The 26,543-nt window shown below is 41.7% G+C and overlaps 1 protein-coding gene and 1 long non-coding RNA gene across 3 annotated transcripts in view; one reads left to right on the top strand and one right to left on the bottom strand.

Moving 5' to 3' along the window:
- Positions 1-19,032, top strand: part of frzb (frizzled related protein) — a 66,708-nt gene extending 47,676 nt beyond the window's left edge. The window contains exons 4-9 of one of the 2 annotated variants that reach the window (XR_015118760.1): positions 6,114-6,173; positions 7,612-7,677; positions 10,980-11,184; positions 11,266-11,329; positions 13,467-16,815; positions 18,295-18,588. Coding sequence is in view for 1 of the 2 variants with exons in the window: in XM_086220813.1 (XP_086076939.1) it covers positions 6,114-6,173; positions 7,612-7,677; positions 10,980-11,184; positions 11,266-11,329; positions 13,467-13,526 (455 nt within the window). In the remaining variant the exon portion in view is untranslated. Of the gene's footprint in view, positions 1-6,113; positions 6,174-7,611; positions 7,678-10,979; positions 11,185-11,265; positions 11,330-13,466 lie in introns of both variants that reach the window. The other variant, XM_086220813.1, reaches the window with a different exon arrangement.
- On the bottom strand, positions 3,562-4,906 carry LOC147252488 (uncharacterized). The gene is made up of 4 exons (XR_015118627.1): positions 4,717-4,906; positions 4,576-4,643; positions 4,432-4,487; positions 3,562-4,347 (listed from the first exon to the last, which is right to left on the bottom strand). It is a non-coding gene; the product is annotated as an uncharacterized LOC147252488 (long non-coding RNA).
- Positions 19,033-26,543: the final 7,511 nt, after the last annotated feature.

Raw genomic sequence — 26,543 nt, 5'->3', positions numbered from 1 at the left:
AACCTGCTTTGTGAAACGGGCCCCAGTTGGGTTTGTGAGGAAGAAGGAGAGATGGGGATGTGGGTGAACAGGAGAGGGAGAGGTGGGGGGAGGGGGTTAGGGGGATAAGAGGAGGGAGAGGTATGGAGGTATTGTTGTACCCTTCTTATTTGCAAATGCATATCTCAGTCCGTGTGTGTGTAATCAGATCTGTGTGTGTTTTATTATTTGTGTGTGCGTATCTTAATTTGTGTAGAGAGGGAGAGAGGGAGGGGTGGAAAGGAGAGAAAAACACAGGGCCAGGGCAAGCAAGTAGTTGGTCCAGGACAGGAAGGATCAACCCAATGTCTACAGCCCCAGGTGACCTGCAGGGTGCGAAAGCACAGACAACTCCGGGGAAGAAGTTTAGGTTAATGGATTGATACATGTGAATGTTATGGATAAAGATGGATAGAAACAGAGAGGAGGAGAAAGCTCAGTGCATCATGGGAGTCCCCCGATAGTCTATAGCAGCACAAACTAGGAGCTGGTCCAGGATAAGCCTGATAAGCCTATATTTAAAGCTAGATTGGGTATCTGCCCCTCTCCTCCCCCCATTGAAACTGGAAGATAGTTCCGCAGGAGTGGAGCCTTATAACTGAAGGCTCTGCCTCCCATTCTAATTAAAAAAACAACAACACGAGGAACCACAAGTAGACCTGCATGCTGGGAGCGTAGTACTCTGGTTGGTTTATAAGGACCTATGAGCTCTTTAAGATATGATGGGGGCCTGACCAGTAAGAGCTTTAAAACTGAGGAGAAGAGATGTAAACTATTCTGGATTTTACTGGAGGCCAGTGCAGCGAAGCTAAGACAGGGGTGATGTGGTCTCTTGTCTTAGTTCCTGTCATTAAGTGTGCAGCTGCATTCTGGATCAGCTGCAGAGTCTTTAATGACTTGTTGGTGCACCCTGATAATAAAGAATTACAATAGTCCAGCCGAGAAGTAACAAATGCATCGACTAGATTTTTGGCGTCACCTTGAGACAGAATCGTTCTTATTTTTGAGATATTTCGTAGATGAAAAAAAGGCAGTCCTTGAAATTTCTTAAATGTGGGAATAAAAGGACAAATCCTGATCAAATATAATTCCTAGGTTCTTAACAGTGCTGCTGGAGCCCATAGTGATGTCATTCAGCGCAGTAATATCCTAGATAATGTGTCTCTAAGGTGTTTTGGGCTAAGTACAATAACTTCTGTCTTATCAGAGTTGAACTGTAAAAGTTATAAGTCATCCAGTCCTTTATGTCTGTAATGCATGCTTGTAGTTTAGATAACTGTCAACCTTCATCCGGCTTTATTGATAAATATAATTGAGTATTATCTGCGTGACAGTGGAAATTTATGGAGTGTTTCCAAATAATACGACCTAAAGGAAGCATATATAAAGTGAATAGTACCGACCCAAGCACTGAACCTTGGGGAACACGGTGTTTAACTTTGTTTGCATAGAAGATCTGTACAAACTGCAATCGACCTGATAAGTACGATTTAAACCAGTTTAATGCCATTCACTTAATGCCAATTGAATGTTCAACTCTCTGTAGCAGGATTTGATGGTCGACTGTGCAGCACTAAGGTCTAACAGGATGAGTACAGACACGAAGCCATTATCTGATGAAATTAAACGGTTGTTGGTAATTTTTTACCAATGCTGTCTCTGTGCTGTGATGGGCTGTAAAACTGGACTGAAAATGCTCATAATAAACCATTGTTATGTAGGAAGTCACACAGCTGATTAGTAACTGATTTCTCCAGGACTTTAGAGAAAGGGGAGCTTAGATATCAGTCTATAGTTGGCTAAAACCTCAGGGTCTAGAGTAGGCTTCTTAAGCAGTGGTTTAGTTACACCTACCTTAAAGGACTGTGGTACATATCCTGTTAATAAAGACAGATTAATCATATTTAATTAAGAGGTGCTAACTGAGGAAAGGCTTCATTAAGCAGCCTAGTTGGAATTGAATCTAAGAGACAGGTTGAAAGTTTTAGTCTAAATAGATATTTGGTTTAACAGCAGTTTCTGTGTTTACTGAGTTTATAGGTAAATTAGAATCTATTGAGGTTAGGAACTGATGAATTTTTACCCCTAATAGTTAAGATTTTATCATTAAAGAAACTCATAAAGTTGTCATTACTGAGAGCTAAAGGAGTACAGGAGTCTACAGAGTTATGACTTTTTTGTCAGTTTAGCTAGGGTGCTGAAAAGAAAACTGTTTTTATTTCCTCTATTAGCAATGAATAATAGGTGGCTCCGTCTTTACTGAGGGCCTTCTGATACAATTTAAGACTATTCTGCCAAGCTAAACGCTATTCATTGTGCTTAGTGGAGCACCATATTCTTTCTAGTTTTCGTACCTCTTGCTTTTGTTGCGTAGTGTTGGAATTATACCACAGAGCTGTTCTCTATTGTTTAATTATCCTTTTCAAAAGAGCAATAGAGTCTAGAGTTGTTCATAGTGAAGTATTATCTACTATGTGATCAATCTGAAAATGACAAAATTCAGAATAGTGGATCTCTTTTGTGTGAGACATCATATTAAGTTTAATATAGGTGGAATTTCTTCCTTAGATATAGAGACAACATCATCAGCCAGACACCTAGTAAAAACATGTCTGACTAGTGGCATATAGTCCAGTAACAGAAATTAAAGTTATTAAATCATGGTCTGGAAGAAGAGGATTATGACAAAAAGAAGAGTGAGGAGGGAGGAGTGGCTTCATTTAAACTTACATGATTTTCCTGACACAGCCATGTTTCTGTTAGACAGAACAAATGTGATAATCTGATATAATGGCATTGATTAGTACAGATTTCTGTCTCACTGTGACTGGTGTGGTTGTGGATCTCAAAATTGTAGTTCTGGAGCATCTCAAGACATCATGCAAGCTGGCCCTCTGGCCCCTTGAAATGCAGCAGCCAGGTGAGGGAGGCATGATTAGTTAGCAGCAAGTAGCATGACCTCAGTATTGTGGTTTATGACTCCAGTACCATGTTGGGGTACACCACACCTGAAGAAGCCCTCCATAGGTGGCATCCTGTTAAGCCACTTTTATCTTCTCCCAACAGTCAGCTTAACTTGATTGACCTAATGCCTCCACCTTTGTGGGCAATCAACCCCACCCAGCACATGCTCCATCCTGTCTGTCTCCATAAGAGATGCTTTCATTGTTTTTGGTGAGTGGAGGTCTATGTGCTGGTGTAGACATTCTAGTTGAAGTCCACAAATAAAAGCGTGGAGAGCAAGTTCTTCCTGGGTTCAAAGATGGAGTATCCATGTTGTGCGTAGAGCAGAATTTCAGCTACATAAGCCCCCAGACTTTCCTCCTCTGCTCTCTTACAACTGGCGAGTTGCTCTCTGACATCATCAGAGTAGACTTGCCATCCTAAAATGGTGTTGTATTGCTCTCTCGATGGCTGGGCAGCTGCATCACTCCTTTTGCTGAAGATCTTGTGGCAAGGCGAGCGGTGTGGAATAGTTGCCGACAACGCCACCTGGGGGCTTTCACCCCAGGATATAAACAAAATTTCAAAAATGACCAGGCTTCCAATTGAACAAAGGCACACAGTTGGAATACCACAGGACAGGACCGTGATTCCCAATTATAAAAATACTTTTATTAGAAAAATAGTTTAAAATGAGCAACAGACTAAATGAATACCAATGAAAAGGAGTGCAGGAGGAATTACCGAAAGGAAAAGGGGACAGGGCTGGGGCTTACCACGACAGCGGTAACGAAAAGGGGAGGAATAAAAAAAAAATACACTGCACCCCTCAGCACCTGTCAATAGAAAAGAACACCATTAAAAACATGAAACCACGGCAACCCTCACACACTAACCAAATATCACTACCCCAATAACCCAACAGAAACTATTTTAAATCCAAATGATCAAAATGGGGAGCAAAAGGCAATAATAATAATAATAATAATAATAATAATAATAATAATAATAATAATAAGAATAAAGATTCTAAACAATAAATCAAATGTAACACACAAAAACTAACAGTAATAAAGAAGAAGAAATTTCAAAGAAAGAAATAACAAATAGAAAAGGAATAAACTCAAATAATTAAGGAAATGTCAGCCCCTCTAATTAAAACCAGTCTCCAAGGGGGATGGCTCAGCGCCGATGAGGGTCGGGATGCCCTCTCTTGGCCCATGTTGAGGCTCTTATAAAGGCCGTAGTGCACGGCTTTAACCGCCGTTACTGGGATCAGAGCTGTTATGAGCCGAATCAGCAAGAATCCAGAATGAAGACGAGGAGAAGAAAAGAAGAAGAACCAAAACAGCAGCGAGGCTCACAGCGGCAATTGACGGCCACGCACTGCAAAATAAACAAGTTAACCTAATTAAAATGTGGATGAAGGGCATTACAGAACAACAAAAGCTAAGAATAAACATTTCCTACCGAAGAGCAGAATCGTAGCGTCAGACGAGGCAGGAGGAGGAAGCCTGCAGCCCAGACTACACAAACGATGGCCGGGAGAGGATAATCAGAACACCACAGATCATTGGCAGCTTGATATGAAAGGCAGACAACTAAGCGTCTTACCCACAGAAAGCGCACCACGCACACACCAGCCCAAGGGAGACAGCCCAGCTCCCGGTAACACCACACCGCTGGACGGAGCAAAACCGGAGTAAACACGGGGCCCATGACACTGGATAAATCAAGCAGAACAAGCATGCATACCTTTGTTTTGTGACCCGATCTGCTGACCAGCGGGACGCCACCACGCGCGGCTGTCGGCTCCGTAAAGGAGGGAGAGGAAGCGGAAAGGACGGAGAAGGGTCCGACCAGGTCTATTTGTAGGTGACCACTCACTAATCGTCTGCCACACTGCCCCTCACGGTGGGGAGTGTAGCGCTATCTGTGAGGATCTGGGCTCAATAGCAGCTTCCTCAAATGTCCAACTAAGCTGGGTAGCCAGTTTTACTTCAATAAGATGAGTCTCTGCATTGTCAGGCCAACTCCCATGTAAGTGACGTCACTTCTGGCAGATGCCAGTGGAGTGGCAATGATGGCGGGGCTCCAATTGTTCAGGGGTAGGTAGGTAGTTTGGTTGGTGGTGGTGGTGTTCAAGCACTTAACTTGCTAGATGAGATGTCCATATTGGTCCAAATCAAACCAAAGAGTCTCTTGTGCAGAAACATAGCTTGGGAGGCTACAATATGAAGGTGGTGAATTAGCCATCTTTTTATTGGAGGTTGACTGGTGCCATTCCAGGTCTCTCTAGCCTGTGCTGGATTGGATCGATACAGACACCACAGACACGTAAGACTTGCAGTTTGGCTCCTTGTAGAGAACCTTCTGCCACCACTGGGGCTATGCAAATACAGTAATACATCACTTTTTTCCGCAATAATGTATTGGTGCTTGTTGGAATGGAATGGCAGCTACATTTAGGGAGTTTAGTAAAGTGTACAACTGTGCAGCTTTGGGGCAACACAGTGGTGCAGTGGTTAGCACTATCGCCTCACAGCAGGAAGGTTCCAGTTTGAGCCCCGGCTTGAACACAGGGTCTTTCTGTGTGGAGTTTTCTCCCACAGTCCAAAGACATGCCAGAGGGGGCTAAGTTGATTGGATACACTCAATTGACTGTCGGTGTGGCTGTGAGAGCGAAAGGTTGTCTGTCTATATGTTTTGGCCCTACGATGGACTGGAGACCCATCCAGGGTGTACCCCGCCTCTTGCAGCTGGGACAGGCTCCAGCCCCCCGTGACCATTTAAACGATAAGCAAATTTTGAATGAAATAGCCTTCACTCAATTTGGCTGTAGTTATTAATATATTGTGATGAGTGTATTATTAGACTACTTAGGTGTTACACAGCATGTTGTATATTCTACTCAATTTTGGAATTTTCAGAACAATATAAGAGTATCGCAAGATGGATTGGATCAAATTGTACCATTAATACCCAACTCTAGCCTACACCGTGATTAATGCAGTTTTATTAAATTTTTCTTTCGGAAAACAAGTAGGCCTCTGGTTGTCACTGCCTTTGAATCTGAACACATATTGTATAAGGACCATTTCAACCAGTTCACCAAAAAAGCTGCTGTGTTCTGGGTTTTATTCCCCCAACAGAATCTAATCCGGACTTTCCCATGGATTCTACAAACCTTCACTGCAGGGGGCCCAATGGAGGTAAAGAAATTGTTTATATCCCTGTCCCAGTTCAAGTTCATCCTCATTAAAAGTTTAAAATCAATACAGTCAACCTTTACCATTATCATCACTGAAAAAGGCCAACCTAAGAACAAATGTTTAGTATCGATAATGCAAACAATTATATCATAAAAACAAGGTAATGGCACATTAGTAGAATAATGTCTTTTACAATAATAGTGAAATTACATTTGTCTTTACCCAAAACAGAAAACTGGATTATAGGGGTGAACAATATTATATATATTCAATATATATATTGAAAGGTCTAAAAGTATATTTCTTGGAACATTTGGGATAATGTTATTTACTATGTTACAAAATGCATATTATGTATCTTGTTCTTTAAAATTAATTTGAAGAATGTTCTAGTTTAACAGACTAGCATGATTGTAATTTTTTACCCTCAACATATGCAGTAAAAACAGACACCACAAACAAAACAAACAGTAGCTCAGGTTGAGATTCAGATTCTGTATTAACGTTACAGCAAAATGATATAAATCACCATCTAAACACACTGCACAGTTTCTACATACAATTTTCCTTAAAGTTCAGAGCATGAATGTAATTACTGGTGAATACAACACAAACCCCCCCAAAATATTACAATTAAAATATAAATATACATTAAAAACTAGCTTCAAAACAATAGTAGCTCAGCATGAGATTCATATTCATATTCTGCCATGCTGAACCAATTTACTCTATTGTGTTAAAAGTTGAATACCAGCACTTCTGAGATGCCCTCTCTGACTTTTGGGTTCTTTTTGTAATGAAGAATGTGTTTATTCTAAAGGTTGCTGGATGAATTTGACTGGGAGCAAGTCTTACTTATGTTTTGAACATCTGCTTTTTTTTTTTTTTTAAACAAAGTAATTGAAGTGGCTCCTTTTTAGGTATTAACTCTAGTGGCATAGCCAGGCTACTGTCTCTCTCTGCCCATGTCTGTTTGATTGTAATATTACATAATATGTTATTGTGTGACATCATATGCCACAGACTTAAAATATCACCATATTAATTTTTGACCTGACACTAGAATTATCCCAGGATAACCATGAATGGCACAACATGGCACAACCCTAGTGCATATGTGTATTTTTAGTTTTCTCGCAATATCCCAACATGTGTTCAGCATTTGTAAATCTTACTAAACTAGAATGTTTTGCATTTTTGTCATTAATTATTTTTGAGACATTTGACATTGCCCATGTGAAATACAAAAGCAGACATCTTAAGTCATTTCAAAATGAAATTATTAAATGTAAAACAATGTCAACTCTTACCAACAATCCTCAAATGATTGAGTTAAGATGAACAGGGATCTACAGTCTTTCGCATATGACAGTCTGAATATTGTCTGGTTATTTAGAAATGATGATCCTGGCATAACCTCCTGTGTATGTGACTGCAGATCGATGTAAATGTAAGGCTGTCAAAATGAATTTGAGAACCTACACGAAGAACAACTACAACTATGGTGAGTTAACTTACAAACACGAGACTAAATAACCAGAAATGCTTTCCATTTTCTTCCAATTATATCAAAAGACCAACTATTAAGCTTCAAACAGCGCTCAGGTTGTTTTAATGTTTTATATTGCAGTCAGGTTTCACAAGAAGTGCCACGAATATATATATATATGAATATATATATATATTCATATATATATATTCATATATATATTCATATATATATATATATATATATATGAATATATATATATATATATATATATATATATATATATATATATATATATATGAATATATGAATATATATATATATATATATATATATATATATATTGTTATGATGCAACTTCCATCAATTGGGCTCTGAGACTGTGGTGGTACATTTCTCAGTGTGGCTAACCAGAGGGGGTAATGCTACAACAATGCCACCTGGGAGCACTTAGCTCCCATTCTGTACTTCTACAGGCACACAGGTTCAAAGATCCCACGAGCAAGAGACAATATAAAAAATATTTTATTGCTGATTTAAAACAGATCATATCATTCGATTAAAAACAGTTAGCACAGGAAAGAGCTGTGGATAAAATTGCGGAAGTTTGTGGCTTACCAGGCGGCAGGAGGACAAACCAAACAAAAGAATCTCTTCAAATCATAATACACCTGTGACGTCACACTCACACTGCAACAAAAGAGATTGAAGGGACAACCACCACTAGGAAAGGACTGCTGCCGTCAGCACACCGCACCTCCCGAAAACAAAAGATCAAATGAAGGCCAGAGAAAAAGAAATTAATAATAACAGTAATATTAATGATGAAAATCTATAGGAAATTACCAATCAATGTACAATAATTAAACCAAAAGGAAATAAACCTGCACAAGGAGATGCGGTAGCACCGCCGATGCTCACTCTGCGCAGCCCACACAACCTAGACACAAAAGAAAACAACCAAACAACAAAACCACAACTGGACGGACAATGAGCCCAAAAATACGGGAGCCAAAACAGCAGTGCTTCTGGCAAGTGGCGGCCGGTCCAGGACAGCAGCAAATCGCCACACTGCCAGGAGAAACTAGATTAATAAATGAACAACAAAAAAATAATCAAATAAAACATAGGGTCAAAGTAACCACCCCAAATACGCACCACTTGACACGGAACAGCAGAATCACAGCATTGATGACGGCAGGTCCCACATCACGGGCCACCCGGTTATTTCAAAGAAATACACCTGGTGAGGCGGAGACAGGATAAGGCTGGAAGTTGGGACGGAGCGAAAGACAACAGAGTTTACCGTCAGGGAAATGGAATGCACAACCGGAGCCCGGGATTGCGCCCAACAATCCCCGCAAGGCCAGCAGACTGACTCGCTGCAGAAGAGGCATAACGTACAAGCCGCGCCGTGAGATGTACAACAAGCCTGGTGGCAGCACCTTACCTGGATCAGGTTAGGGAGTTTGTGAAGCTCACCACGCCACGCTAGGCGGGTGGCTGCACCAAGCCGTCTAAGCGGTTACACAGCTAATCGGCGCAGCTCCAGCAGCCAGCCGCTCTGCGCCATGCTAAATTATATGAGGAAGAGGGTGCATGCCACGCCAGAAGCACCACAGCATTCAAGGTGAATGTGGCCACTCCTATTTATAGGGGTGCCACGGAAGACGCCAAGATGGCAGCACGGCAGAGGTTGGCACAGTGCCACGCTGTGGTAAGGAGGATGATAGCCTGTCACATAAGCCAAACCTACTTCTTTCTTTTTTACTTCTGCGATGGCATTAAATTAGACACACAAAAGCCACGTGACTGAAAAGGCTTTACCAGATGATTGCAGAGCACAGGTATGATTTGGCGAATCCAGTGTTTTCCACGTGGATTTCTGGAGTGTGCTAATGTCTATGGTCACACTATCTTTTTTTCTACTATCATTTCAATGAAATTCTGGTAGATTTTGAGATTTAGTAAACCATGATGGCATATCAGAGGACACAACATGCACAAGTTATCTTAAGTAATTGATTGAAGGCATCTTCACTTTGCTAATTCACACTGGTGCTGATTTTACCATTCGCTTCAGCTTGCTACACTCAATCTTTATTAATTTTCCTTTTTTATTAATTTTCATTTTTTCTCCTTGAATACAGGAATTTACACCAAGCTTTCGATGCAATGCCCCCATACACTTGTGATGTTTGAATTCAAAATTGCTCACAAATAGGTACCTTGAATTCAGAAAGACGTATTCCCTCCTGCATCAGTTCTTGGTGCTTTAAGTTAATTGGTGAGTCACTGCAAAAAACAGCAAAACTGTCCCAAAATGACCATATATATATATATATATATATATATATATATATATATATATATATATATATATATATATATACTGTATATTGTACTGCAACACACAACTAAAACCTATAGGGATCCATCTAGCTTACATATAATGTTCCATAAGTCTTGGTTAAATTGTTAATGAGTAAATATGTAGATCTGAAAGGCAGGTGGTGGCAGAGATTGTTACAGCTACAAAAATAAAAGTCCAAATGTTTAACAGTTGTTGTTGATGATCTTTTTGTTGGAAGAAAGAACTGTTAAATCTTGTTTCAAAAGGACACCTAAAACTGATAATGATAAAGAACTTTGTGCAGTTTAGAAATAGCAGTACATCTGATAAATCCTTTGTGAGCAAGTCAAAGGAGAGAAAGGATGTTAATTTTCAACAAATAGTTATAAAATTAGAAGAAAGCTCCAGCACACCGTTTCCTTGATTGTTCTTGAGTTTATTATAATGTTTCAGTCTGTCTGACCTAAATCAGGTATGTCAGGTGTGCAAGGTTTCCTTTCTATAAAAACTCCAATAAACACTTATAACCATTAACTAGTTATTTTTAGTAACACAAAAACATGTGATTTCCCTGCCTTGCTAGTTGCCTCATTTCTGTTGGTTGTGCAAGTATTAATCAGTGTGTAGAGTTTATATCACTGCTATATTCAGACATATGTTCTTGAAAATCTGATCGAGAATTTATGTAATTTTCATCAGAAAGCACAACAGATGAATCAGGTGATATTTAAGTAAATGGATGTATTTATATGTAAGTTTTTTATTTTTCAGATTCTCAACTAGTTCAACAAGCCTGGCTATATCAACTATCTTCTGAGCTCTGCCTTCCTATTGCATAAAGGCAGAAAAAAAGTTAAGATAAGATAAGATAAGATAAAACTTTATTCGTCCCTCAGTGGGGAAGTTGGAATACCTAAGGGAAATTCAGTATTCAGTATATACATGTATAACACTCTTTTTTTAGTGATCAGAGCGAGAGTGAGAGAGGTAAGGAACCGAGGTTTGGAGCCAACAGCAGTGGTGGAGGTGAAGGAGGTGCTCAAGTCCTCTCTTGTCAACATACCAAGAGAGACTCAGACGCTCTTCTACTCATCCTCCTGCCTTTGTCCCCCTGTATCTCCTGGGGAGGAGTACCTCATTATGGGCTATGAGAATGAGGAAACATCTAAGTAAGTGAAGCAGAGTTGTAAATAAATTGTAAAGTTTTGCTGTAAGTATAAATCTCACAGTGAGTGCTAATGCGCTTGCAGGTTGCTCCTGATTGATGGCTCCATTGCACAAAAGTGGAAGGACAAATTGGGCAGGAAGGTCAAGGTATGATTCCAATGTACACACAGACATCAACCCTTTTTAACTGTTTTGACTGGTTGTGACCAGCCTAATTTCTATGTAAACACACCTGCAGTAATGCAGGTGGAGGTGAAGCCTACTTAAGGAACACAACATTAACAATTGCTTATTTCAGATTATTGAAAATTCAAGCCGCTAAACTTTAACAATTTATAATATAAAGTGACAGGAATCATTTGTTGTGTTTTTGCTGCCATAGTACTAGGACATACAGACCATAGCCTGAGCTTTATAAAGATGATAATGAATTGCAGAGATCTGTACCGGTACTTCATTTGTAGCTCCTATCACACCATTTGACTGGTTGGGGATAACAAACACTTTGTTCAGTTTCTTGTAGCAATTTTTCCTCTACCATTGGCTTAGGGGGTATGGTCCACCTTCGGAACGGGACAACCCACTTGCCTTGAAATTTATTTATGTTATTTTGGCTACCTCATCTTATTTCAAATCAGTGTGTGTCTCAAACAGAGCTTGGTTGTGGCTGTCTTTACTGCTTGCTCCTATGCTTTCAGTTTTATAATCACACTGGCTTGGGGATTTCTGTATACAGACATATAGAAATATGCATGAAGGATGAGAAAAGGGGTGAGAATTAATGCTTCCCAACAACAGTGATCCCACTGAAACCAAAGTTTGGCACCCGAGACGTACTGCTTCCCTGAAACACTACCTTATACCTCTTACATAGGCTCAGTCAGAGTATTTTGAGGGAAGCTCCATGCAAACTGTTTACTTCCTCTTGAAAAGACATTCTTTTCCCCTGGCTTGCAGAAAAAAATAGACCTGATGACAAAATGATGAATTATTTAACTGCCTAAAAAAAGTTTTAAATTATGTATTTAAAAAAGGGCGGCACGGTGGTGCAGTGGTTAGCACTGTTGCTGTTCTGTTCTCCCTGTGTCTGCATTGGCACGAAGAAGCCAAAGAAAATGGATGGATGGATGGAAAATGGATGGTGTTTAAAAAAAAAAATTTCTTAGCTTGTGTCTTAAGATAACCTTTGTTGTGATTTACTGCTATTTAGTCAATAAAATAGAACTGACTTTTTTAAATGTTTATTTGACGAAAAGATATTCTATGTGGATCACTGGCAAATACTTTTAGAATAAGTTGTGTAATAATTTTATGCAAAATTGTAGTTTTTATAATTGGGATCTGGACTAATTAAAACTGTTTTAGATGCTTTTGAAATGCTTTATTAATAGTTTGGCATTTTGGATACAGCTCCTCTAGTATAAAATAGTTTATGAATGAGTGATGTCATTAGCCACCACCATCATTCATCTGTAAAATACAATGCACAAACACAATTTGGCAACACTATAGGATATGATAACTGTTAATTATTAATACACAGATTGTCTCTGACATCAACACAATACATATCCATCCATCCATCCATTTTCTATACCGCTTGTCCGTTCAGGGTCAAGGGGGGACTGGGGCCAATCCCGGCTGATATTGGGTGAGAGGCAGAGTACATCCTGGATTGTCTGTAGCAGGACCATCAGGAGCAATTAGGGGTTCAGTATCTTGCTCAAGGATACTTCGACATGGTCTCTAGGGGATTTAAGGATCGAACCAGCAACCCTTGAACCATGCCGCCCCTACAGAATACATATCAATGCATAAATCATTATGCTGATCAGCGAATAAGTTTAGTGTTAAAACTGCTTGCAGTTCACAGCAACAACAGACAGTTAAAATTAGATGGCTGTTTTCTAACAACTTTGCACTTTTCGTATCTGAAGTTTCTTATCACATGTAAAGAAACATTCTATTATTGACGACTTTATTAAAGGTGGACTCTTTGTAGAAAGACAGGGCTAGAAGTCCCATCCCTCCTGCAACAGCTGTTGTGTAGAGAATTGATTTCAGTGCATCTGCACTGTTGAAAGCTGAAAACAAACATTATATGGTGGTAGCATGAACTAGCACAACTGGTAAGGGAAACCTATGCTGCTTGTTCTCCTCCTCCCATTTACTCTGGCTAGTTTGCTTCGCTTTTTGACCAACAACACCACTGAAGCCACTAATCGAATTAATTTCTAAAAATATCAGAAATTTTATCTAAAATCTTTTCTGTGTTTCTGTGCAGCGGTGGGACCAGGTCCTGCAGGGGAAAGCAAGAGCAGCTCATCGCCGGAGTCGCCACTGAGATTTGATTGTGTGTGCGTGTGTGTGTGTGTGTGTGTGCTGGAGAGGTTGATTGTGATTGTGTGTTTGTGTAGATATTGCACTATCAGAAGCTGTTGTAGCTGAATGTAGTTTGTCTTCATATTTTAGACTGTTTTGGACTCTGATTAGTCATTTATCATCTTTGCACAAATATAATTTAGTGTGCGTTTAGTGTGTGTGTGTGTGTGTGTGTGTGTGTGTGTGTGTGTGTGTGTGTGTGTGCACCCGCACACAAGAGATACTCAATATATGGTGCAGGGGATGGAGATTCTGAACTGTAGTACAAACTTATGCACAGCAATGCAGCATGTATGTACATGACGCTTTTCTGGCTCTTTTTCCATGTCATCCATGTTGGCTCCATAACTCCTCTCCATGTTCCTTGTCACAAGATAAAATAATCATTGATGTTGGTCAAGTTGCTATCTTGATAGTATGGAAGGCAATCGATTATTTGACTTCGTTTTGGCTATAATAAATCTATAGACATGAGGGGGATCCCCTTTCTGCTCTGGTCTTGGGTAATAACAATAACAACAAAAGAATTGTTGAATATTGACACATTAGACATATTTAAAACATACACATAAAACATTTACAGTAGCCTATAATATATGGAATATATAGTGTGTGTCACACTCAATGTGTATGAGTTCTTCTACGTGTTGCAAACAGGGATGAAGCAATGGGCAGGTTTGGCCAGTCCCTGGGGACTTCTGACCTGTAGGGGGCGTCCAAACTTCACCAGCTGTAGATTCCAGCCTTTACATTCCTTTTGTACAATAAAATAAATACATTTATAAGAGTTGAAATATGAACAAATAAGTGCCTGTTATCTATGATCTAATAAGCACTTGTTATCTCTTTGATAATAAGAAAAGATTTTGATTGCTTTGTTGCTGTGCACATGCTGATGATGATGATGAGCCAGGTGATCATGAGTCCTGGATAGCTTGAAGTTGATCAGAGATGGGGAGTCATAGTGGAAATGGATTAAAAGACTGGAGAAGTAGATCAGCAAAAAGGAAGGTGAACAGAGAAAAGCACAAGGAACTTGAATTACAGAGAAATACACTCAAACCTTTTTCACACTCTACTCTGACAAGATTAAGAATGGGCAGTGAAAAGGGCAGTTTTGTTGAACCTGATACTAATATGGAGGACCATCCAGATACCGAACGACAGATGGCGGAAACCCCTTGGTGGGCAGGCAAGGAGAGAGGCTAACACTTTATTCTTTTGCTTATCTAAATTACACTCCTCTATATTATATTTGACACAAAATGTACTAAATTTATGGTTAATTTTATATTTGTTAGTTATTGTTAGGGCAGGTAACAAAAAAAGGTTTTGTTGGTTTTGTTAAGTTAATGTCTCATTTGACAAGTATGTTTTCAAATAGAAAAATGTTTCTGCTAATGGGGGTTTGGTAGGAGCAATTGTGGTCATTTCAGGTAAAACAAAAAGTAATCTAATTCATTAAAACAAACTACCCTTTTATTCAAGCATCATTCTTTGATGTCTGACACTTATGATAACAATATGAGCCTATTATTGGCAAAAATATTTGCCTGTGACAAATACATTGCAGTCCATTTTGTGGACTGCAGTCAGCTGTTAATGCTACTAGTTTTAAAAATTGTGAGGAGTACTTTTTCTCATGAAAAAATGCAATGATGTAACCATGCAATTGTTTCAGAAATGCTGGGTAATAAACATTAACCAGCTAGCCAAGAAAATCCATCCATCCATCCATCCATCCGTTTTCTACTGCTTATCTGTGAAGGGTTGCGCGGGGCGGGCTGCAGCCTATCCCAGCTGGCTTTGGGTGAGAGGTGAGGTTCACCCTGGAAGGGTCGCCAGTCCATCACAGAACCAACACATATAGACAGACAACCATTTGCTCTCACAGCCACATCTATGGTGAATTTAGAGTCTCCAATTAGCCTAGTCCCCTCTTGCATGTCTTTGGACTGTGGTAGGAAGCTGGAGTACCCAGAGAGAACCCACACAGGAACAAGGAGAACATGTATACTCCACACAGAAATACCTTGAACTCACACGGGACTCGTACCTGGAACTTTCTTGCTGTGAGGCAACAGTGCTCACCACTGTGCCGCCCCACAAAGAAAATCTGTTAATGTTTTGCTGCCAATATGCATAAATTCTGTACGACAGATGATATTTACAGGTAGGCTATTGTCCAGATTGTGAAGACAGGCTGCAGAATATTATCACAATTTAATTGTGGAAATCCTTTTCATGTCTAAACTGTGGCTGTGTGCAACTTTAGAGACCACTGGAGGATTTTATTAATCTGGATTTAACGTCAGTAAGTTTTCAAGCCTGTCAAAGCCCCCCACAACTGATACAGTGCACCAAAATGTTTTAAGTTGACTAGTAAATTATAGAAAATGCAGAGTCCCCCCCCCCAAGCTAATCATGTTAGAACAACTGAAATCAACTCTAACTCGTCCATGATGCTTATGTTTTGTTTTACAAGCCTGTATTGTGAAAGGAGGGGGAAGACAGCACTACATGTAGAGAATATGAAGGCATAGAACAGAATTATGCTGCAAATTGTCTGATTTGGTTGAGAGAAAAATGTCTGTCTAGCATTCCCCCCCTTTCTCTCTCTCTGTATCTCTGCCCCTTTCTTTCCTTCTGTATGTCTTTCTCCATTATCTGTCTCTGTCCTGCTCTCCTACTCTTTTTCCCCCAACCAGTCAAAGCAAATGGCTGTTCCCATTGACCCTGGATCTCCTTTATGTTCCTGCCAGTTAAAAGGAAGGTTTTCATCGCTGCTGTTGCAGGATGTGCTTGCTCATGGAGAATTGTTGGGTGTAAATTCATTGAAGGATTGTGGTGCTAGACTTGCTCTCCTTGTAAAGTGTCATGAGATAACTTTTGTTGTGATTTGGCACTATGCAAATGAAATTGACTTGACTTGTGTGTTGCCAAACAGTGACACCAAGCACCGCAACCTCACAAGGCACCTCACTATTATCACTGGCATTAGCATAGCCTAGTTCCTGGTTAGGACAGCATTTGATGAGCTACCATATTTGCTTTGCTTTGCTGACCACAACACTGTCAAAGCATAATTTTATGTTGTTATTATCCAACATTCTTCAGTGCACAAGAAATTCAGCTGGTGTTATCTGCCTTAGTAGCTCAGCTAATGTGAGCTAATGTGAGAGAGACTCCTGAAGCTGTGCAAATGACAAGGGCACTTTCTCTCTGGGGAGCAGCTGATACCATGAGTGAAGGTATGATGGCAAATCATCGTGGTTTGATATTGTGACATTTTCAAACTGTCCCTTTTGATGATAGGATTTAATATTCAAAACTTTTTTTTCCCCCCCAAATGAAAAGTTCCTCTAGTCCGATACTTGTACAGTGTTAGAGTGTGCCACTGGAATCATGTTTGCTGTTTGCTAAAGTTTAGTCATGTTGATAATGTTTTAAAGAGGTTCCTGTTGCTGCTTTGTGGAATAAACTCAATTTGTCTGGTTTAATGAAGGCAAAATTTGAAATGGTAAATGTACAAAACAAAAAAAGTGTTAAAAGTAGTAAACTTTATGACACATTTTAAATGTAACAACTTTTATGATCAATTTTGAAGTAACATTTTGGAATTCTGTTTCTGAATATATAACCAATTAAAAACAAAAACAGAGTCTACACTCGTGTAGCTTCACTGTTACACGCTAGTTTAATTTTTCTTTCTCATGTCTCCTTAGGTAATCTATATGTTTTTAAAGCATTAGTGAAGTGGACAGAGGGTGTCAGAAAATGACTTCAAAAGAGTGAAGAAAAGTTCCAGGAAGAATTACAAAAGATAGCTTGCAGACAGAGACACTTGTACAATTGAGGGTTTGGAGCAACTGAATGGCTACCTGACATGAGAGTGTTATTTTGATAAATCCTGGCAACTACTGCTGTTTTCTGCCTAATATATTTGGTTATTGTGCTTGTTGCACAGAGTATTTGCTTCATCTTTTTCTGTTATATTGTCCCAAATCTTCAAACAGGACATTTTTGTATTTAGTGGGATTTGTTGGCACAAACATTTGAAAATATGAATTATTATGTTTTCACAAATGTATCATAACAAATACCTTAGAGCTAAAAATGTTTTTGTCACATTTTGATTTGTGTTTGTTGTTTTTTCTAAATTTCTGGCCACTCAGGCATTTAAAACTGAAAATGCTTGTTCCAGCTATAAGTATCCTCTTACAAATTAACTTAATTATGTGAGTGAGCCTACATGACCTGAAACTGAAAAGTTTATAAATTGCATTGTTTACACCTGTGCATCCTATTGTGCATTGCAACCATAATGTGCAGACTGCAGTTTATGCTGTCTAAACATTTGCCTTCGACAAACAGTACCCTCATTATCATACAGTAACTGCTGATATCAACACAGTCAAGTCAGTTCAGTTCTTTATTGTCCCTCAAGGGGAAATTTGGTTTGCAGTGCAATTTAACATACAACGGACAATCAAGACAGTGACATCAACAATCACAACCACAACAACCATGAATAAATAAATAAGTAAATAAAATAGATAAGATCAAGCTGTCCATAAAAAAATAAATCTATAAGGGAATTAAAATTAGTTGAGTTTCAGGACCATGTGCTTGTAGATAGTGTAGGCAAATTGAATCCATCAAGACTCAGTGCAAATTAAGAACATTCATTGCACTTGGAATAAAAGAGAATTTAATTCTATTTCTTTTAGCCCTGGGGAACCTGTAACGCTGCCCAGAAAGAAGAAGAACAAGTTCTCCTAAAAGTGGGTGGTCAGTGCAGCCAACATCAACTGTGCCTTCTGCAAGACTTGTCGGTTGTTGATGTCTGACAGCGAAAGCTGCTGTGTGCCAATTATCATACTGACTACCTTGACAATGTCACAAAGACGTTTTTTTGTTCTGCACAGTGAGGTTTCCATACCAGCTATTAATACAGAATGTTAAAATCCATCCATCTATTTCCTTCTGTTTATCCTGTTGAGTGTCACGGGGGGGGGGGGGGGCTGGAGGCCTATCCCAGTGGCTTTTGGGCGACAGGCACGGTACACCCTGGACAGGTCACCAGTCCATCGCAGGGTCAACGTATTTTAGACAGAAAACCATTCACACACCTACAGTCAATTAAGAGTATCCAATTAGCCGAGTCCCCATTTGCATGTCTTTGGACTGTGGGAGGAGGCTGGAGTACCCCAGGAGAACCCACACAGCCACAGGGAGAACATGCAAACTCCACACAGAAAGATCCCGCGCCCGAGCCGGGACTCGAACCCGGAACCTTCTTGCTGTAAGGCGACAATACTAACCACTGCACCACCATGCCGCCAGAATGTTAAAATAGACTTGATAAAAGATTTGTAAAATAAGACCATCAGTGTTTTGTCCACATTTAAAGTGTTCAGTCTGTGCAAAAATAAAGTCTCTGCAGGCCCTTTTTGCTGGTTGCAGACGTGTTGAGGTCATGATTCAGGTTTTTGTCAATGACTGTACCCAGGTATTTATAGTGCTCTACTATCTCAATATGTAAGCTCTTAATGATGGTTGGGAGGGTAGGGGAAGAGTTTTCCTGAAGTCGATGGCCATGTCTTTAGTTTTTAGGACATTTAGCTTCAAATAGTGGTTGTGGCACCACTCTACTCTTCTAAGACTGGACCATGATCAACGTCTCCTCCCTAGAGCAGGCTGATGAGGACTGTATCATCTGCAAATTTCAGATGGTGCATGTCATTGTACTTGCTCTTGCAATCATTTGTATAACGAATAGTCAGTGAAGGAGACAGGACGCACCCTGTGGTGAGTCTGTGGACAATACTATTCCATTCTTATCAAGTAAGTAACACTTGTCATTTAAACTCTGGACTCCTCACAACAGTTTAACTATCAGACATGAATTTAATCAGCAGAGTAAATTTTTTTTTTTTTCTCTGGATCAGGGGTGTCCAAACTATTAAGTGTGGCCTGTGGTACAGTTTTAATTGACATGCAGCAAATTCTAAAAATATAATGGAATATGGCCCATGTATGAAACTTGCAATTGACTGTATTGCAGTTCTTATTTTTAACACTCTTCAACAGGACAGCTTCTCCACAAAACAAAAGAATCAGTGAAAGATTTAGCAGTAGATGACCAAAAATGAAGGAACCAAAGAAACACAAGGTAGCAAGCAAATGCAGAAAATTTCAGACCCGGTGGGAAAATGAATATTTTTTAGAGAAGTCAAGAGAAATTGTGTCTGTTTGATCTGTAATGAAACTGTTGCAGTGATAAAAGAGAATAATGACAACACTATGAAACCAAAAATCAGACCTACATGTCCTACACTAGTGCTGAGCAAGAAGAGAAAGTTATGCAAATGGCAGCTAGCCTGCGAACTCAACAACAGTATTTTTTGCTAACAAATGTAAGAAAATGCTACAATAACAAGCTATGAGGTAGCGTGAAATGGGAAACCTTTCTCAGATGGTGACTTCATAAAACAGTGCCTTACTAAAGACATAGAATTAATGAGCATGTCCAGAAACACAACTGTGCACTGAATGGAAGAATTGTCAGCTAATTTAAACCATCAAGTGTCACATAAAGCTTGTGCTATTGATTTTTACTCGATTGCATGTGATGAGAACACAGCTGTTAATTTTTTTGTGGGAGTTGACAATAACGTTTGAATTAGAGAGGAGCTGCTTGATCTTAGGAGTCTTAAGGGCACCACAACAGGTAAGGACATTTTTGAAGCTGTGTCAGATGCTATCAACAAGATGGAACTTAAATGGGACAAACTGTGTGGAGTTACTACGGATGGTGCTCCAGCTATGACAGGTGAGCGCAAAGTAATAGCCTCCTGTGCACCAAGGTGCATGAGAGTGGAGGTTAGGCTGTAAAAATGCACTGCCTCATTCACCAAGATGCCCTCTGTGCCAAGACAGTCCAGCTTGACAATGTGATGAACACAGTTATGAAAACAGTCAACATAATTAGAGCACGAGTATGGTGGTCTGGAAGTACAAATCACTACAGCAAATGAGAAAACAAAAAAGCAAAAGAGAAAACACCACCACAAAAGGAAATGACAACTACAAATCAAAAAACACAACCACAAAAGAAGAAAGAAATCACAATGACATTAACCAAACCAGAAATGTTACCATAGGCCGACATTGCTGATTGGATGAAGGAACTGGTCTGTCCTTTGCCCGGAAAGACACAATTTTGTCACGATCCCTGTCTCATGTCTCCTGTTTTATGTCATAGTCATTTCCTGTTTTATTTTGTAGTCATGTCTTGTCTTCCTGACCTCCCTCCTGTGATTACCTTATGTGTCTCACCTGGGTGATAGCACCACCTGTGTCTCGTTTCCCCTCGTGTATTATCGTGGGGTGTTAATATTTGTCACGAGTTTCACATCGTCAGTCTCAAGTCATCAGTCTCCAGTCTCAAGCCTCCAGTGTCCCCCTCTAAAAGCCTCCGTTATCAATAAACCTCTTTTGTGCACCATCCCACTCTCAGTCTGCTCTTGGGTCTACTTCCCTCCTCCACCTCACATAACAGAATGGTCCAACCATCCAAGACCCAGCAGACTGCTCCCCTCCCACAGAAGATGACCCTCTTCCAGTTTTTTGCCCACATGGCTAGGTTGACGGAAGAGGGGGAGTCACAAAGCGTGGAGGACTTTTCGGGCACCCGGCTGGTCTTGGGGGGTCCTCGCTCGGTGCAGCGAGCCCTTGGGTCAGCTCGGCCCCCATCCGGGAGACCAAGGAGCTCCCAGCCTGAGGGCAATGGAAAGGCTGGCCACCCTCGTGCTCCATGGCGGTCAGATCCAGCCCTCGCCCCAGCTACGCAACTGCCACCCACGGACGCCACTGCTGTCTCGGCGTTGGGGGTCCTGGTGGGCGCCACTCCTGCTTCGCCGAGGGTCCTGGTGGGCGCCATTCCTGTCCCGGCGCCGAGGGTCCTGGAAGGCATCACCCCTGTCCCAGCAGCTGCTACACCTGCCAAGGGTCCTGGCAGGCGCCAAGGGTCCTGGCTGGCCCTACTCCTGCTTCGCAGAGGGTCCTGGCAGGCATCACCCCTGTCCTACCCCAGCAGCTGCCGCTCCTGCTCCGCCGCCGAGGGTCCTGGCGGGTGCCACTCCTGTCCTTGCGCCGAGCATCCTGGCAGGCATCACCCCTGTCCCAGCAGCTGCTACGCCTGCTCCGCTGCCAAGGGTCCTGGCGGGCACCACTCCTGCCTCGGCGGTTAATAATGTTGTCCTGTGACTGCAGGACCGCCTGTGTGAGGACCCTCCTACTGGATCTGTGTGGGCCGGAGAATGCCTCGCTGGGTCCAGGTGGGCTGGAGAACCCTCCGCCGCTTGTCGGCCTGGTGCTGGTGCTGGGGCCAGGGGATGGGCTGGCTGAGAAACAGCACAAGAATCAACAAACTTTTCGTGTTGATACATCTGAACGTGAGCGCCGATCCTGGCATACGCAAGTTTTTCTTGCATAAACTGCGTTGATACATGAGGCCGTTTGGTCATCTGAATTTGATGTAGTTAGACACATTAGACTAGTGCCTCCTTTTGTGGAGAAAGACGTTGAGAAGTATTTCCCTCATTTTGAGCGAGTGACTATGGTCTCTAGGTGGCCTCAGAATGTGTGGACCCTGCTGTTGCAGAGTGTTCTCATAGGGAAGGCACAAGAAGCATATTCTGCTTTAAGCCTTGAGAAAAGTGTTGACTACGAGATTGTGGAAAGTGCTATATTGACAGCCTATGAGCTTGTCCCTGAGGTGTACCGCCAGTGCTTCCGATGTCTCCGTAAGACTGACAAACAAACCTATGTTGAGTTTGCTGAAGAAAAACACTGTTTACCTGATGGTGTAAGCCACAGAAGGTGGACACAAAAGAAGGCCTCAGACAATTAATCTTGCTTGAAGAGTTCAAGAATTGTCCACCTAATGTTGTTCATACCTATCTTAAAGTCTGTACAACATTGCCTAACTGAGGCTACGGAGCCTTCAACTCCAAAGTGTGAGCTGGCTGGCTCCGTGTCCTTCCTTATGGATGGTTTTGTTTCTCTTGTTTGTGATCCATCATCTAGAAAACCTATTAAGATCTGGAGGGACAGTGGGGCCTTTCAGTCCCTGATCCTCCAGGATGTCCTTCTGTTCAGTGACAAATCTGCCTTGGGCTCTAACTCCATCGTTGAAGGGTTCGGTGGGGGTCACCTGTCTTTGCCTCTGCATCGCCTTCACCTGGAAACAGCTCTGGTCTCCGGTGATGTTGCTGTGACTGTTTGTCCCCACATTCCCATCAAGGGTGTCTCATTCATTCTAGGGAACGATTTGGCTGGTGGTCGGGTGGTTCCCCTTCCTGTGGAGCCCACAAGTCCAGACGAGCTCCAGAGGAAATATCCAGCCACATTCTCAGTTTGTGTTACTATGAGTAGCATGTTAAAGAGAGAGAAGGATAAAGCCCTGGGTTCAGATATTACACTCTCTGACACCTTCCTGGCAAAGGATGAAACTTTGGGGTTCGGTAATGTCTTCCTCTCCCGTGAAGAACTTAAAGCTGAACAGGGGAAAGACGACACATTGTCCCCTCTCTTTGAGGAAGCAGTTTCTGAAGGATAAATCGCAGCTGTTTCCTTTGGATAGTTTGTTAATGACGGAGTGTTGTTGAGAAAGTGGACTTCTCCCAGGATGTCAAGTGAAGATGATTGGAGTAGTGTGTTTCAAGTTGTGGCCCCTAGTGCATATCGGTTTGAGATTTTACAGTTGGCTCATGATCGTTGTCTTGCAGGGCATATGGGTGCCAGGAAAACCCTGGATCGAGTGTTGAGGCACTTTTTCTGTGAAATCTGACGTTGCACAATACTGTAAAACATGTCATGTATGTCAAACCGTTGGAAAGCCAAACCAGAAAATTCCCCCTGCACCATTACATCCAATCCCTGCTATAGGAGAGCCCTTTGAAAGGATCCCGCTTGACTGTGTTGGTCCACTCCCTCGTACCAAGGCAGGGAACCAATTTTTGCTGACTATGATGTGTGCAGCGACTTGGTTCCCTGAGGCTGTTCCCCTATGGAGAATTACAGCTCCTGCAGTTTCTAAGGCCCTGATTAAGTTTTTCACACTGTTTGATCTTCCCAGGGTTGTTCATACCAACCAAGGATCAAATTTCATGTCCCGTGTCTTAGGTGCTCCAGCAGTTATCAGTTCAGCACTGTACTTCATCTGCGTACCACCCAGAGTCTCAGCGAGCTCTGGAACGTTTTCATCAGACTGTCAAGACAATGTTGAGGACCTGCTGCAAAGACTATGAGAAGGAAGGAATGATGGGACTCCTCTACTCCTCTTTGCAGTCAGAGGGGTAACTCAAGAGTCCCTTGGGTTTAGTCAGACTGAACTTGTGTTTGGCCATATGGTGCGGGGTCCCTTGAAACTGTTGAAGGAAAGGTGCCTGGAAGACCAGCATCCTCCGACTAACCTTTTAGACTTTATGTGCCGGTTTTGGTTGAGGCTCAAGAAGGCCTGTGAGCTGGCAAAGAAGAACTTGGGAGAAGCCCAAGAGAAGATGAAAGGTTGGTTTGACAGAAAGGCAAAACTTTGGTTGTTTGGACTTGGTGACAAGGAATTGGTGTTGCTTCCACTTCCCGGTTCTGCTTTGCAGGCTCGGTACAGTGGGCCATATGTAATTCAGCAGAAGGTTGCCGAGTGTGACTATCTGGTGAGAACTCTGGATCGGAAGCGTAAAAAACACATTTATGTCACATTAATCTTTTGAAACCCTACTGTGACAGGAACATGGCTGTGTCATCAGACGTGAAGGCTGTCGCAGTGCTGGATACTCCAACCTGTGTACCTGAGACCAGCACAGAGGTTATCTCTCAAGGTAGATTGCCAAACCCTGAACTCCTGTCCAGCTGGAAGTCCATCTATCATATTTGGAACCTTCAAAACGCTCTGTCATCAAGCTGATTGATAAACACCATGCCCTCTTCTCTGATGTGCCCACACATACGAACGTCCTTCAGCACGATATAGATGTCGGTGATGTCGCCTATCAAACAACATCCTGACAGGATCAATCCTGAAAAGCGTGATGTTTTGCGTAAAGAAGTAGACTACATGCTTCAGCATGGGATTGCTGAGCCAAGTTCTAGCTCGTGGAGTTCCCTGTGTCTGACTGTGAAGTCAGATAAAACGCCACGCTTTTGCACTGACTTTCGCAAAGTCAACTCTGTCACAAAGCCAGACAGTCATCCTCTTCCTCGCTTGGATGATTGCATTGAAAGTGTGGGGCCTGCAAAATTTGTAACCAAATTAGATCTCCTCAAAGGTTACTGGCAGGTTCCGTTTACGCAGCGAACTCACAAAATCTCTGCTTTTGTAACGCCGGATGATTTTTGTCAGTATACTGTAGTAGCTTTTGTGATGCGAAATGTACCAGCTATGTTCCAGAGGCTGGTAAATAAAGTGCTAAGAGGATTTTCATGTTGTAAAATCTACCTTGATGACGTTGTCATGTAGCATGTGGCTCAGCTGGAAGTGGTTTTTCAGAGGCTTGTTGATGCCAACCTTACACTCAATCTGGCCAAGTGCGTATTCAGCCAGGCCATGGTGATTTACCTGGGTAAGGTTGTTGGATGTGGAAAAGTTTGTCCCATCAAAGCCAAAGTAGAAGCTATTACGGCAGCAATTTCTTGGAATGGCAGGCTACTACAGAAGGTTTTGCAAGAATTTTGCAGCCGCTGCTGCCCCCCAGACTAACCTGCTGTAAGGGAAATTCTCTCTGTAGATTGTTGAGAGTTGCTAATTCTCTGAAGAATCACGAAATTGGTGTGATGAATCAAGTCTCTTTAATGCATGCAGCATGGAGTGAAGACTGCTGAGTGTTCTCTGCCGTTCTTTACAATGTCCCAACCTTTATACCATTAACAACAAAGGGCAGATGGTTTCCCCATCACAGCAATGACTGCATCACCTGTTCATCAGCTGCTTCTCACCTCCCCCCCTTCATCCTGTCTGCTACTGTTGTCCATTTGTTTCTTGAGGTCAGAAGATGGCCATAGAAACTCATGTGATTGACAAAATGCTTCCTGAGACTAATACTCCTAATCTACAGTATCTGTTAATTTAATTCCTACACCTGCTCAGTCAAAAAGTCCCTTTCATTTGGACAGAAATGTGTCAGCTCACTTTTGATAAAATGAAATCTCTGTTCGCTACTGCTTCTGTGCTCTCTGCCCCTGACTTTTCCAGGACCTTCAACCTGGCTGTTGATGCAAGTGATGCTTGTGGTGGGGCTGTCCTCCTCCAAGATGACCCCTCAGGAGTGGAACATCCTGTCTGCTACTTATCTAAAAAGTTTGATTTACATTAGAAGCATTATTCCACCATAGAGAAGGAGGCCTTAGCCCTCATCCTTGCATTAGAAAATGTTAATGTATACGTGTCCTCTGGCCAGACCCTAGTGGTCTACACAGACCATAACACTCTTGTTTTTCTTAGCAGGATGAAGAACTCCAACCAACGCCTAATGCGGTGGAGTTTGTTCCTGCTAGAGTTTAAGCTTGACATCCAGCACGTTCATGGGACAGACAATGTGTTGGCTGTTGCTTTGTCCAGGTCTTAAGTGGTTGCGTTAACTGAATTCATGCATGTAGGTTGTTCTAGCCCTGCTCACCAACCTGCTAATGGGAGGGGGTGTTATGTCCAGAGGTGTTACACCTTTTTCATGCTCTATCATGGAGCCCCTCCTCTCTTGATCTCTGATGGCCAGCACATGCCGCTCACCTTTAAAAGGCCCAGCCAGGCACCTCCCCCTCTCTCTCTCAGACCACAGCCAGGGTCGGCAGCCATGCTGCCAACTTCAACACCATTCTCTTCCTTGTTCAATTGTCACCAATAAACCTAGTTTAAACCTTGTTTGCAACTATCGTTTCACTCCCCTATGTTGCCTCTCGTGAGCCAGAGACATAACAA

The sequence above is a fragment of the Aulostomus chinensis genome, chromosome 12 (assembly GCF_037954235.1).
Source record: "Aulostomus chinensis isolate RoL2024-O1b breed Wild chromosome 12, RoL_Achi_v1.0, whole genome shotgun sequence".
NCBI classification, from domain to species: domain Eukaryota; kingdom Metazoa; phylum Chordata; class Actinopteri; order Syngnathiformes; family Aulostomidae; genus Aulostomus; species Aulostomus chinensis.
The sequence above is the reverse complement of the archived record's forward strand: the minus strand, read 5'-3'. Positions and strand labels throughout refer to the sequence as shown.